Source organism: Chiroxiphia lanceolata, chromosome 5 (genome assembly GCF_009829145.1).
Source record: "Chiroxiphia lanceolata isolate bChiLan1 chromosome 5, bChiLan1.pri, whole genome shotgun sequence".
NCBI classification, from domain to species: domain Eukaryota; kingdom Metazoa; phylum Chordata; class Aves; order Passeriformes; family Pipridae; genus Chiroxiphia; species Chiroxiphia lanceolata.
In genome coordinates, this window is record NC_045641.1 from 74,767,355 (window position 1) to 74,781,031 (window position 13,677).

At 45.7% G+C, this 13,677-nt stretch overlaps 2 protein-coding genes across 7 annotated transcripts in view; one reads left to right on the forward strand and one right to left on the reverse strand.

Moving 5' to 3' along the window:
• Positions 1-2,859, reverse strand: part of KIAA0930 (KIAA0930 ortholog) — a 40,899-nt gene extending 38,040 nt beyond the window's left edge. For 4 of the 6 annotated variants that reach the window (XR_004357331.1, XR_004357329.1, XR_004357330.1 and 1 more), the window contains exon 1: positions 2,613-2,835. Coding sequence is in view for 3 of the 6 variants with exons in the window: in XM_032689312.1 (XP_032545203.1) it covers positions 2,613-2,736 (124 nt within the window). In the remaining 3 variants the exon portion in view is untranslated. Of the gene's footprint in view, positions 1-2,612 lie in introns of all 6 variants that reach the window. The other 2 variants (XM_032689313.1, XM_032689314.1) reach the window with 1 other exon arrangement.
• UPK3A (uroplakin 3A) overlaps positions 2,735-13,677 on the forward strand; it is a 31,389-nt gene continuing 20,446 nt past the window's right edge. The window contains exons 1-2 of the mRNA XM_032688973.1: positions 2,735-2,985; positions 10,858-10,967. Coding sequence (XP_032544864.1) covers positions 2,735-2,985; positions 10,858-10,967 — 361 coding nt within the window. The remainder of the gene's footprint in view (positions 2,986-10,857; positions 10,968-13,677) is intronic.

The following is a 13,677-nucleotide window of genomic DNA, read 5'->3' on the forward strand; positions in this document are numbered from 1 at the left end:
TCCCCCCAGACACACTCCGCTGCACTAAAAGCAGGGCAATTTGTCACTGGAGGACAGAGGGACACAAGAAAATTAAGCATCTGACAACATTACACAGTAGACTCAGGAACGGCCAAAAATAAAATCCTCCCAGTTCAGGGCTTTGGCCAAAAGGTAACTCCAGAGCTCTACACAGAGCCGAGGAGACACAGCCCCTCCTCGAGGGGAAACGTTTTGCCAGAGAAATGTTGTAACCAACAGCATTTCACAGGGAGCACTCAGTGCCCAACACCAGGGCTCTGCCCAGCTGGTGACACCAACACCCACCCGGCAGATGCTGAGAGACATCACCCCTCCCAGCCTGCTGAGGAGTCACACGAGTCGGGATTTGAAGCACAATGTCAGACTGGCTGCATTTTCTACACTATACAAACAGGACATTACAGAAAATCCCACACAAGGGGATTTACATTTCTGGACAAGGCCTGTCCAAATGCTTATGTGCTATTCCTGAAGCAAAGCAATTCCTCTCACCCAAAGCCAGTGTCAGCAAAAACAGCAATTTCTTTCCTCAGTGGGGCTTAAAGGAAACACACAGAAGGAGAGTGAGTCTCATTTTATCCTTGAGGGGTTAACAGCACTCAGGGAAAAGCCACCATGGGAGTCTTTGACAGCTGATTTGAAGGTAACTTGGAAAAAACTCACAACAGGTTTCACCTGCAACAGCATTCCCTAGTGCAGAGCAGACATGCATTAATTTAAGCCACAGAATTATACCTGATAACCTTCTGTTCATGTACGGCTCCTACTGAGCACCACTCCAAAAGCTCAGTGTTTTCCCTCAGAGAGGTATTTAAACTCTTTACTAACCCAGTAATAAATCACAGTACAGGGGAAAGAGCTCTCATTGCCTGGGAGTGGCAGTACTGGAGACCAGGGAACACGCAGCACACCGGAGAATGCACATTTCCGCACGGGGACAGACACACAGGGACAGACACACAGGCACACCCCCACAGCCAGGACCAGCCCCTCAGTGCCACAACCGAGGCAGTTCTCCTGAGGCTTTCAAGACTTCACCTGGCAGAAGAGAGGTACAGCACTGTCCTATTCCTTGTGTGATCATCCCAAAGTTACACAGCAGGACTCCTCACCGTGGGCTGTAATGGATGTGTGTTGAAACACAAGCAGAGAGGGAGTATTTGTATGGTCTTACCAGCCACCACAGTTCTTGCCTTTTCCAATTTCAACAAAAGAAAGTGATGGTGGTTTTCCTGCTCCCGGGAATCTTTGCTTCCATCCAGACGTGATATGGCCAAACATGCCCCAACAACAGCTTTCCAATGAATGCAATCTCACAGGTATTTAGAGTTTGTGGGCTTTTCCCCCTGTTTTGTTTACAGTTTCTTTACCACAACACTTTATTTCTCCCTGTAATGTTTTGACACCATACTAAAGCAGATCCCATTCCATTAGAAAAAAGCATAAAGAATCAAGAATCATCTCTCTTTGTCCACACGAGCTTTGGCTCTGTGGCAAAGCAAAAGGAAAGAAGAGAGAGCCCATTCCTCCCCAGGGAGACCACAGCAAGCACTGGCAGATAACAGTGCATAGAGGTCAGGCAGAGAACCAGAGATTCCCCATGCCAATCCACATCCCACAGCCAGTAAAACCTCAATAAAAACTTCTTCTGAGCTTTTAACAAAGACACAGAAACGGAGGAGACTTTTAGGGCCTTATAAATGAGCTGAGGAGGGAGAAGCCATCAATAAAGGCCCCATGGAAGAAACAAGAGAAAGGTGCTGCACATCAGTGTTCATCATTTCAAGCCCTGCCCATGTAAGGACTTCTGGGCATCCACCCCTTCAGAGCACAGGTCCAGTTCTAGATATACAATAGTTTTGAATAAGGTAGATAGAAGTTCTGGATGTAAGGAATGATTTCTATGATCTCTATTGCTGCACATAAAAATGAATAATTTCTATCCATTACCCCGGCCAGAAGAGTTTCCTGATGCAAAGCGTTTTGGTTAAGGAGTTGGTGTACCAAAAGTGGACTGAATTTCAACCTCAAACTTCTATTTTACAGAGCACAAGCTTTGCCAAAAGCCAAATAAAGCCACGCCATGTGACATGTACATCGAGAAATGTACATGGACCAGATGTAAATAAACAAGACGGTAAATAAATAAAACCTCCGCGGTTTACAAAACGAACTGACCGGCAAGAGCCACAACATTCTGTGCTTACTAGACCACGGCAAGCGGCGTGAAGTCATTTTACTCAGAGAAGGGAGGCGTCAGGCTCAGAATCTCCGGAGAGCGCCTGAGCGCCGTGCAAGGGAGAGCACCGGCGAGAGGCACCGGGAATCGGCTCTGCCTGCATCCCAAAACACGCGATGCGCAGCTTACACCGACACCCCACCGTACGGGCTGATGCGCGCCGTGCCTCCCGACCGTATTCCTCCAAGGGCATTTCAGACAATGGAGCCGGGAGGGAGCCCGGGAGGCTCCCGGGGGCTCGGGGAGGCAGGCGGGTCCCCGCCCGCGCCCCGGCGCACAACAGGTACCGCCGCGGGCACCCTCGGGCCGCGCCGCTGCCCCGGGGACGCCGTCCCGGCCCCGCCCGACTCACCGAGGCCGCTGATGTCGTGGCGGAGCCCGGCGCGGCTCCGCTCCTCCGCTATCGCCCGCAGCATGTGCCGCAGGGAGCGGTCGGGCTCGCCGTCAGCCTCCCCGTCCCTCCGGGCGCAGGCCATGCCGCCGCCGATGAGCTCATGGCAGGCCGCCCGCGGAGGCGGCTCCCGCCGGCCCGGCACGGCCCCGGCCGGCAGCGCGCCCGGACCCGCCGCCAGCGCCGCTCCGCAGGGGAATTCCCCGGGAGCCGCCGCCAGAGCGCCGGGACAACGCGATCGCTCCGCCGGCGCTGCCCCGCCGCTCCCCCGCTTCCTGCAACAGCGGCCGCGGGGAGGGAACGGCGCCGGGAATCGCCCGGGCACGCCCAGGAGGCGGGTCTGCACCCGCCGTCATCCCGGGACAGCCCATCGCGCATCCCTGACATCACCCGTCATCCCGGGATAACACACCCTGCATCCCTGACATCACCCGTCATCCCGGGACAGCCCACCCTGCATCCCTGACATCACCCGTCATCCCGGAACAGCCCACCCTGTATCCCTGCCATCAACCATCCTGGGCAACCCATCCAGCTCAGAAATGAAGGATTTTCTAAGCCACAGCTGGACAGAAATGCAACCACCTACTCAGTTCTCCTGCGGACAATTAGCTCAACACTCCCTGTTTATAATATTGCCTTGTGCTCTCCTGTAATAAACACTGTAAGGTGAGGCAGCCTCTTCTCTCTGAAGCCCCATTTGAAACTTAGCAGGCCTTGCAGGTGGTGGGAAGGAGCAAAGGGGACAGAGGACTTGAGACTTGTCATCCTTTGAGAGCTGGGCTTTTTGCTATGTCTTAATAAGAAGGAAAAGTTTTCAAACACTGTACGGCCATTGTCCAAAATAGCATATATTTACCCCATATTTCCAATTTCAGTTTCATGTCAACTTCTGACACTGATTAACCAACAATCTCTCACCCATAAACTAATAATCAGACACTCATTTCCCATAACATGGGTACAGACAAGAGTCTTTTCTGTGGAAGGCCCCTGTGCTGACTTTGACACAGGAGACAGATTTGAAGTCAACGCAGTGTTTTGCTGGTAAAATATCTATTTTTTTCACAAAGCAATGGAAAATGGGGACATACAATCTCAGGACTGAAGCACCTCTTCCATTGTTAAAACTGATAGTTCTCTTTTTCAGAGAAAATGGAGCTTTGCAGTCACTTGCTGGCCCTATAAATGCATTCTTGAGAGTTATTTATGCCATGAGGTAATGAAAAGTTATTCCTGCCCTTACTCTGCCCCCAGCCCTGCCTTCAGCTTTCTCTGGCTTCTACCAAAACACAAAGACAAGCTCCTCAGCTGTTTTCTTTCCTGTAGGCTCCCCTAGCCAAACAGACTGCCCAGCAGATCACAGCTCTTGGTCAGAAAACAGGGAGATGAAGTTTGCCTTCTTAAAGGGGCTATTGATTAAGTACCCTCAGGATCAGTTAGAAACCTGGAACACTAATTGATTTTGGTTTTTAAAGATCCCATGGCACATTTTAGAACAACAAACCACTCCATCCAGCCAAGCTCTTGCTGGGAGGGGGCTTTGTATCTGATCTTTACATATTGCTCCTAAAGCTCTTCTTCATGGATGTTTGGAACCATGCTGTCACTATAACCAGCTGGCTTAATGTTGTGAGGTGTGTCTTCTGCACTAGGCAATAGCAGCCAGCTTTGCTACACAAAAGTCAAGCAAGTTATTTATACATGGCTGTATTTTCCTTCCTGTATTTATTTTAGCAGCAGCTAATAGTGAAAGCCTGCAGTGCCTGTTAATGGGACCACATGGGGTGTGAGTATCTAACAGTGAAAATGAGTTTTCAAGTTAGCAAATATGGGTTCATTGAATGTATTTCCACGTCTGTCTGATGGATGAGTCCTATGCTACACCTGCCTGACAGTCCTGCCCCTGCCAAAGCTGGGTGGCTACTGAGGGCTTGTCAGAGACCAGTGTCACCTGTGTACCCTGAGCTCTGCATGTGCACAAACTTCTGCAGGAGCACACTTTGTAATTCTGAGGCTTTGCAAGCCCTATTCAACCCATTACAAGTATGCAAAGTAGCCTCTTCTTTTTCATGTCTTTCCTTACTGATAATAAGAAATTAAGATTAATAACAGCTATATGTGGCAAATGAACGTTATATCTAGCTTAAAGACACAGGGCATGAAATGAAGTTTTGTCCTGAAGAGATTAAGCAAATTAAAGGTTCTAATCCTATTTTAGTCTTAAATTGGGGTATTGCCGTCTTCAGCAGCCTGCTGTGTTCTGCTGAAGGCATATCTGTGAGTCAGTGGGCCATCCAGGCAGTTTATATGCAAAAATTAATTCTGCAATCTTTCCTTAATTGCCTCCCTAACTGCTTCAAGGCGTTCTGACTTAAGACATGGCAGTTTTGGGCCCCCCCCTTTATAAACTGTGTTAAATTGGCCAGCTTGAAAGATAATTCAAAACTACTTCTGGAACTTCCCGGTGTTCAGCCCAGGCCAAATTTTGCTCCCAGGATTAAACATACAATTAAAGTTCCTGAAAATTCTATCTACAGTATGTTACAAGATATTTTTTTTTTTTCAGCTAAAATGATCCTTTGCAGTTACACCTCTGAATGCACAGCAGAATACTTCAGGTCGTGCAGTTCTGAAGTCAGAGGTGTTCTGCCTGTTTAGCTTTCTTTTGCCCTTCCCCCTTTCCTTGCACCACCCTGGTCACTGCTGTCCCTGCCTCCATCAGTTAACTGCCATGGGGTGTGCTCAAAGGAGCAAATTAAATCCCAAAACACAGATATAACAGAAACTGTTTCTTCAGAGAAGCGATCATGCACAGTTTGTCAAGAATGCAGTGATTAAGTCCTTAATTCTTTTGGGAAAAGATACGTGATAACTTCCTAAAAATAAAAATTTTCAGCAGTAATTTCTAAATAATTATGTGAGAATTTGGAAATGAGGTTTTTAATTCCTGAATTAGTGTGTACCTTCTGGGCCAAAATCCAATTTGAATATGAGTAACGACTGTATGAATGCAAGTGGTAATGATGGAATCTTTAATTTTTTTAGAAATATCTAACCAAAAGGGTGTTTGAAAAGCTCACAATTTGGGTAATAGAGTAATTTTATTTAACCGGTTTTAATGCTATGTTAATTATATCCTATTGTATAGTTATGTTAGTATTTCAGTATTAATTTTAATGAACACCAGTTAATATTCTTAATAACAGGCAAAATCAGAAAGAATCTGTGAGCAGAGAGCAAAAGAAATTTTACTTTCCAGAAGATCTGAAGGCTCAAGGTACTATAAATGTTTAGATGAAAGCACATAAAACGTTGCCTTTTTCTCTGGAGTCTAAACACAGTTATCTCGTTTGGTCAGAGCTGGGGGGAAGGGAGCCCTGTGAAACAGGAATGTTATTCTGAAGGTGGTTCTGCAGCTGTTACAGTGTGTTGGTGCTGGTTTGGAGCATGAGTCACGACCACAATTTTCTGCACACTGAATCAAGGTGAGGTAACCAGCCTTTCTGCACACTGAGCTATGGAGCCCACTCAGTTGTCTCCATGAGATCTTCCTTTCCCACCAGTGGTGAACTGAGAAAATGCAATTAGCTGGTGTAGCTTAAGCTGTGAAAATGGTCTCATGTGTTTAGGGGCTTGCAAAGCATTTATTAGGGCCCAGAGGGGTTATTACTCCTTTCAGTAAATGTTTTCATAAATCGTGGGACCTGCTCTTCTTGCAGAAAAAGTGATAGAAATTATACCTGTATGTATTAAACCCATCTAGTGAGTTCACAACAATTCACGGTCACTTCAAACAGTCCTGACTTTTGGGCATCCAGCTGAATTACAAACAATTAACTCCTGAGTTTCAGACTTAGGCACTGAATCCATAAGGTGTGAAAGACAAGTAGTTTTATCCTGGCCTCAGTGGCACAAGCTGCCTGTCAGTTTGACTGGCTTATTCTGAGGCAGAAAGATAACTTTTAGGCTAGGTTGCTCTTATAGAACTTCATATTTTTTTCCCAGCAGAAGAGTTAAGTCAGTCTTTATGAAGACCGCCTGTGTACAGAGAGACGAATCTGGAGAGTAGTAGGAATGTTTCAGCACAGACCCTAATTAATTACACAGATGTAATTAGTGACAACAAAGGGCAGTAGCTTTATGACAGAGCTGGAACAGTGGACTGGGAGGAGAAAGTATGAGGACTCTTGCATCTTAGTCCCTGATACACCACGTGTCAGCACGAATCACAACACAAGAGTGCTCAGTGACACTCATCTTTTTGGAGCTCTGGCTTCCCCATCCATGTAAATGTGGTGTCACTCATGGAATACTTCCTTGACTGGAAGTATTGGCTGGCCCTTGGAATTTCTCAGCGGAAGCAGGACACTGAGAGAAAGAAAATGCTTTCAAAAAATAATTCTAAGTTTAGCAGAAGCAAACAGTCAATGTTAAATGAACTAGGTTTGCATGACCTGTCCTCACCTGTCAACTCCTCCCAGCCTATTGATATGAGCAGGTCTAAGCTAATCCCAGGATTTCCTATCAGCTTGGTATTTACAGCTGGGGCAATGCTAAGCTCAGATTCTCTGAGACAGCTTATCTTCAAGTGTATGCTGCACATGCAGCCAAACTTCTTGGGGGAGTTGGAGTGGAACAAGTGCTTTCAGGATATATCAAAATGCCTGAGTTTCTATATTTTCACATTCCATTAATGTCCAGACTGTTAAAAAACACTATCCTAAATCATGAAACTTGGAGTACTGCAATTGATGGTTGTCTTATCTTTGTTACCTTCCTTTGTCTACTGATGTTACACAGGAACCTATAAGACAGTGTGATTAAATATCAAGTTAACAACTTTGGTTTAATTTCTTTCTCTTTTCTGTGTCACTCCCTAGGTCTAGAATATGTATGTAGTGACTTATCCAAGGATTCACCAATTCAAACTGTAGTGACATGTAGTGACATGAGTTTAGTTTTCCCTTTTCCTATAAGCGTATTGGTAGTTCACATAAACCAGAAGTTGTTTGAAATACAGCAGAGCTTTCCAGGCTGGACGTGATGGTTTTAATTCTGAAGGGTGTACATGTGTTTTCCTATATTGTTTAGACACTATCTCCTGATAAAGGCAATTTATGTGTGTGTAAATCTTAACTGGGCTTGTAGCCTCCTTTAACAGTGCCTAAAGAATCCCCCAAATGGTGCTTCAGAGGGACTGTGTGTGTTAGAAGTCAAAGCTCCTTTACTGTTTGTAGACAAGCTTACTCTTTAAGGCATTTGGGTCCTGGCAGGAGGAAAGAGCGACATATTTGAAGGTGTGAGGTGTCCAGTGCTCTTCCCTTTAGTGGCAGGTTGTTCCCTGGCCAGCTGCACACTCCCATGCTTTCCCAGGGAATGCTGCTCACACCGGTGCAGGCAGAGCCAGAGGAGATGGCTCACAGCAGCAGCAGCAGAGTCTCAGGCCATCCACGGTTTCTGGGTGCCCCTCATGTTCTTCCTTAGCCAAATATTTTAGGCTATAAAAAGTGCTCCCCAGATCAGGTTAAAAGGTAGAGACATCTGTTAGATTTAGGGAGCTTATGTGTGCCTCTCTCAGGCAGAAGGCTGTGGGATTGCCTTTCCTGACGCAGTGCAATGGAAGAAGAGGCACTCGGGGAGCTTCAGGAGGCGGGATGCCTCTTTCCAGTGAAGAAAGGCTTCCCTTAGCAAATTAAACATAAATAAGCTGAAGAACATCAATTTGAATCTCACAGATCTAATTGCTTATAGAACATTGAGGATTACTTGATGCCATGAATTTAGGCAGAAACTTTTCACTCTTGAAATGTGGATTTGATTGCTAAGGCCAAAAAAAACGCTGTATTGCAAACATCTCTTCCTCCTCCACAGCTGTCTCTGCCAATGCTCCCAAAGTGTGGTTGTCAGGAAAATCCTTTCTCCAGGCAGTGTTGCACATCAGGAGTGCCAAGTCATGCTGTAATGGCAGCTCTGAGCTGAAGGCTTTCCCATGCATGCCAGCTCTTACACCTAGTCCCAGCTGCTTGCAGGGACTGCTCAAGTTTGTGAACATCAGATGCCAAATTCATGGAATGATTTCCTGCCTCTCACTAGTTCTTTGTGGAAGCATTAAGGGAGCAAAGTGATTTCCTGTCAGGAAGAGCTGATGTCCCTAATGCAAGCACCAAGCCCCTGCAGAGTGCTGGTTTCACAGGCTGGATCTACGTGCCAGGCTCAATCAAGGAAATGGGAAGGCTTGGGAGGTAATTAGTGAGTGTTTCTCTCTCTGTCCATGGGTGCTTGGCTGGGTGTTACTTCTGACAAGTGCTTCCATTTGGGAGTGTCATGGACAGCTGCCAGAGTTCCTCTTGTGTGCACTCCGTGTGCAGGGCAAACACACCTGTAAGGCTTTGCAGGCAGAAAGGGACAACTCCACTTGTGAGGACCATATTTCTTTGTTAGGTAGCATGAAAAGAAAGAGGGTAATATTCTCAAATGCAACTAAAGGGAAAATGCCATACATATATAGCTTTGGATGCTCCAGTATCCCACACAACATCCACAGGCACTAAATTATGCTGGGTCTAGTTATTATGCACGTACAAAGGAAGAGAGTGCCTGTCCTGAGGAGATTAAACACACTAGTTATTGCTTATGCACAAAGCTTTAGAAATTACATGTCAGAAGTCTTTCAGAAGTCACACGTGGCAGCAGTCAAGATAAAGAAACTGTCATAACAAAAGCACCCCAGAGTGTCAGGTCTTTAACTGGGATGTCACCTGACATTTCATCCATAAAAATCTGCCTTCCATGTAGCTGGCTGCAAGCCTCAACCTTTCTGTCAAACCTGGATGGATCCTGCAGCCCATGAGGAGAAGGAACCCTGCTCACAGCTCAGGCTGATAACTCTCAAAATGTTTTTTTACCACATCTTTATGAGCAAACCAAAGACATAAGACAAGTTTTGAAAGCAAGCAGACATAAGACTTTGTTTTGAAACTCATCCTGGTGTGGAGGAGCCTGGGTCTGCTGCTCCAATGGTCCAGAACTGAGAGGGTGCCATGACACTGTGGGCTAATTGAAAGATTTGTTACTAACTTTATAAAAGGATTTGTTTCTAAACTAAATACAATAATTTTTGGTTATAAAGAGATTTTGGTTTAATACAGCTCTTTGAAAAATATCGGATCATTGCTTAGACACAAGAACCTTTCTGCACAAGAGCAAATATCCGGTGTGCAAAAATATGAAGTAATTTATGTTCTGTTCCTCAGGGGGGTGGAACAGTAGATCTGTTTTTCCTCGGTTTCTATGCTATAATATACTCATGTATTTCATTACCATTCTCAAATAAATCAGAGAGATGCTAATAGCTGCCATTAGGTGAATCTGATGTGGAGATTACAGCAAACCTAATCAAAATAAATGGATATACTGAGGCAATACCAGAGAAGAACGTTTCCTTCCCCATGGTAGACAGCTGTGTGTAGTGGAAGCTGTGCTGAAGACAACATTGGGTGGATTGTAGAAAATGTTAGGCTACTTTATAACAGAATCTGTGTAAAACAGCCATGAAAGTCAGCAGAAAGCTTGGGAACTATGGATAAGAGCACACAAAAAAATGGAGAGACACATTTGATGTTCTTCCTGATCAAAGAAATGGTTAACTATTGGTTCCTTTCAGACTCTGAGATGAATTTTTATGAATAAACAAAATTCCTTCAAAAAATACACATCTGTCATGACATCAGTATTTAAGCCACTTGGAAATGAACCTGCAGCTCTGAATTCTGGCTGTTTGGGAGACAGATGTATGATGGTTTGCGGTTTCTGAACAACTGAAAGAAACTACAACACAATTTATCATCTCTGTGCATGTTTTTTTGTTAAGGAAGGCTGACAGAAAATAGCAACAAATAAAAAAGGTTGCATTATTAACTCTGCACTGGTCAAGTAACTCCACAGGAACAGTCCTGGACCCGGTTTAGAATTCCATCTCCAAGAATTCCCTATGTCTACAGTGTATAACATGTAGAAATACCACAAGTGCCTCAAAACAAGCTGGTTCAGATTCGATGGCACTGCAGGCAGCTCTGCCTGGGCAAGTTCAGCTGCACTTTGTGCTGGCCTGGAAGCTGCTCTGCCACGTGTGCTGCTGGAAAATGCAGCTCACCCTGAGCAGCTGAGAACTGCCCGGGCTTGGGCAGCGTTTACGTGGCTGAAGGGGACAAGGGCTCTGCACATTTTCTCCCATTAACTGCTTAGAAACCCAGAACTTACAGTATCACCCCATATGGGAACTGAGATCGGGACTCGGCCAAACCTATTCTCTGGGTAAGTGCACTTCACAAGGATAATTTCCCATCTTTTCCTGTTCTGTAGCAGTCAGAGGAAACCAGAGTTAAGGTGCTGGAGTGGGAGCGCCAGCTCTTCCCCTGCCATCTGTACCCAGCTGCCAGGGGTGGTTCCCTGCCAGGGATGGCTCAGCACTCGTCTCACATCTCCGCAGGGTATTCCAAGCGGGAAGTGCCTTTCCCTGCTCCGATATCCCCGCTGTGATGAGCAGCCAGGGCAGAGCAAAGCGCCCGAGGACACCCCCCCTGCGCTCCAAGCACGGAGTTACAGGGATCACAGCACAGGTTCTGCAGCACTTCAGCCATCGCTGAAGGCAGATCAGTCGTGCTGGCCTCTGGGCTTGTGGTGGGCTTTTTAATTCCTGTCTGTGCAACAAAACAGACCTTCATAAAAAAGCCAGAGTTTTTCATTTTAGAGGTATTGATCTCATTCAGTGGTGAGATGCCTCATGTATTCACACACCTTCTTTTTATTGAAGTTTAGGAAAGTATCAGTATCTTAGCTGGACAGCAAAAAAAAGGTCAATTATTTAATGCAATCCCACAATGTCTTTGAAACGACTGCTTTAAAGTGATAATGTAACTTCTGGAATGACTGGTTTTTAGAAAAAGACACTGAAAAAATCCCAAAACCATTTAAACAAACATTCACAAGTGTACACTCTTTCCTAGTTGTTGCTCACTTGATTTAGGACTGGGTAGAGAACTAATTTTCTGGAATATCTCTGGTTTAGATGTTGCAGAAACTAGTTATTCATGTAGTAAATATTATCTCCTGGAGAAGAGGTCAGCCTAAATTAAGTCTGGGGGTTTTGCACCTGGACAAATGACACAAAATACAACAGAGGTGAAAAATACATGGTTCCTGCTGTCTCACATGCAGTATTCCAGATGAGTGGAAATTTGTTCATGATTCTTTCTGTGCCTCAGCCTTCCAACAATCAAATGAATATTTATCACAGATTCTATGAAAATGTGGTTATTCTGTTTGGAAATAATCAGATAGTTATGGTGAAAACTGTAAGAATGTATGTAAGAATGCTGATTATTCCATGGTAGAATGAGTTTGAATTCCTCAGAGTAAGACAGAGCTAGGCAATGATTGTTGAAGATAAAACAAGGTATCAGTAATCATTCCATTTTCTGATTGTAATCCATCTTGTTTCTGAGTGAACACACTCAGGGTCCAAGGCAAAATAAAAACATGAGATATAATTAAAGATTTTGTAATCTGAGCATTTCTGTATATTTTTGCAATTAAAACACTCTCCTGCTATAAACTTAGAGAATGCAATTAAAATAAACCAATCAAAGGCAAAATTATCACACGCATACCTTGCTTTGTGCAAGAGTACCTAAAAGAGGGCCTTCCCTTCATAAAATAATAGACCCCCCCAAAAAAGAGCAAAGCAGCAAAACTTCCTTGAAATGGATAATGGCTTTCCTTGGAGTAAGGTTTGAAGGCTGGGCTCCCAGCTGGGATGTATTGGCCATGTACCAGTGGAGCTGTGCCAGTCTAAAGTGCTAAGGGTCCAGCCCTGTGTTGGTAAACACCATAAATCTTTAATATAAGTGTCTTGGATGGTTATATTGGATAGTTGTGCACTATCTGCTCTTCATGGCACGTACTTGGGGTTTGGCTGTTAGTGAAGGCGGAGTGAAATTTCACAGCTGAGTTTCTGAGAGCCTTATCGAAGCGAAAGCCTAAAGGGCAGCTATAGGACAACACACTGTTTCTGAAATGAAGTTCACACTCTATTGTAACCACCTTTTCCATTTTGGGGCTCTCTGCTCTATGCCACTCCTACAAGGACCCAGCACACTGTAATACCACCCTTCAGAGGTCTGCCTGCACCACGGGGAAGCTCAGCAAGTGCACCCATAAATCAAGGTGACACTGACTGTGGAGTGCACATGCACACACACACAGAGGCTTCAAAAAACAGGGGAGGTCCTTTCTCTCAGCCAGTTCCTTGCTTTGCACATCCCCGAATAGATCATGCAGGACTTGGCTTTGGAAGCGCTTTCCAATTAGCAAAGTGGTTGGTATAATCCTGCTTTCCCACAGGCTGCTGCATTCCCTGTGGGAAGCCCTGCCCTCGGTGCTGGTGTGGAGCCAGCCCTGCTGCAGGAGGGCCAGGACAGCCAGGATTCCTGGGGCTTGTCCCACTGGATACTCACTCTCAGGGCACAGCTGAATGGACACAGGCACGGGGCCTCTAAGCAGTTTGGGACTGCCTGAAATGGATATCCCGAGCTGCATGGATTCCCTCTGGTCTGTACAGGGATCCAGCAGCCCAGTTGTACCCTTGTGCTCTGTTCTTTTTGTTGTCACTGTCCTGGTTTGATAATGACCAAGAGAAACACTTCCTTACAGCTGTCACCCTGAATGTCTGCCTTATTTCCTCCGTGGCTCAGGGATCCTGTGACTGGGAGATGGGATCCAGACCTGAGGCACTGAACGCCACATCAGTGCTTCACCTCCTTGCCCCTTTACTCCACAAGCACTTTCAGATCTTCAGCACTTCTCACTCCCCACCCTCTGCAGCCCCACTCACACCAAGAGTTGAATTCCTGGTTGTACCCTGTCCTCTGAACGGGCACAAGGAGCACCAGGCTGAGGGAACCAGGCAGTGACTGCTGACCTGACCCGGCCACCCCCGAAGGAACGTGCTCAAATAACTTCACCT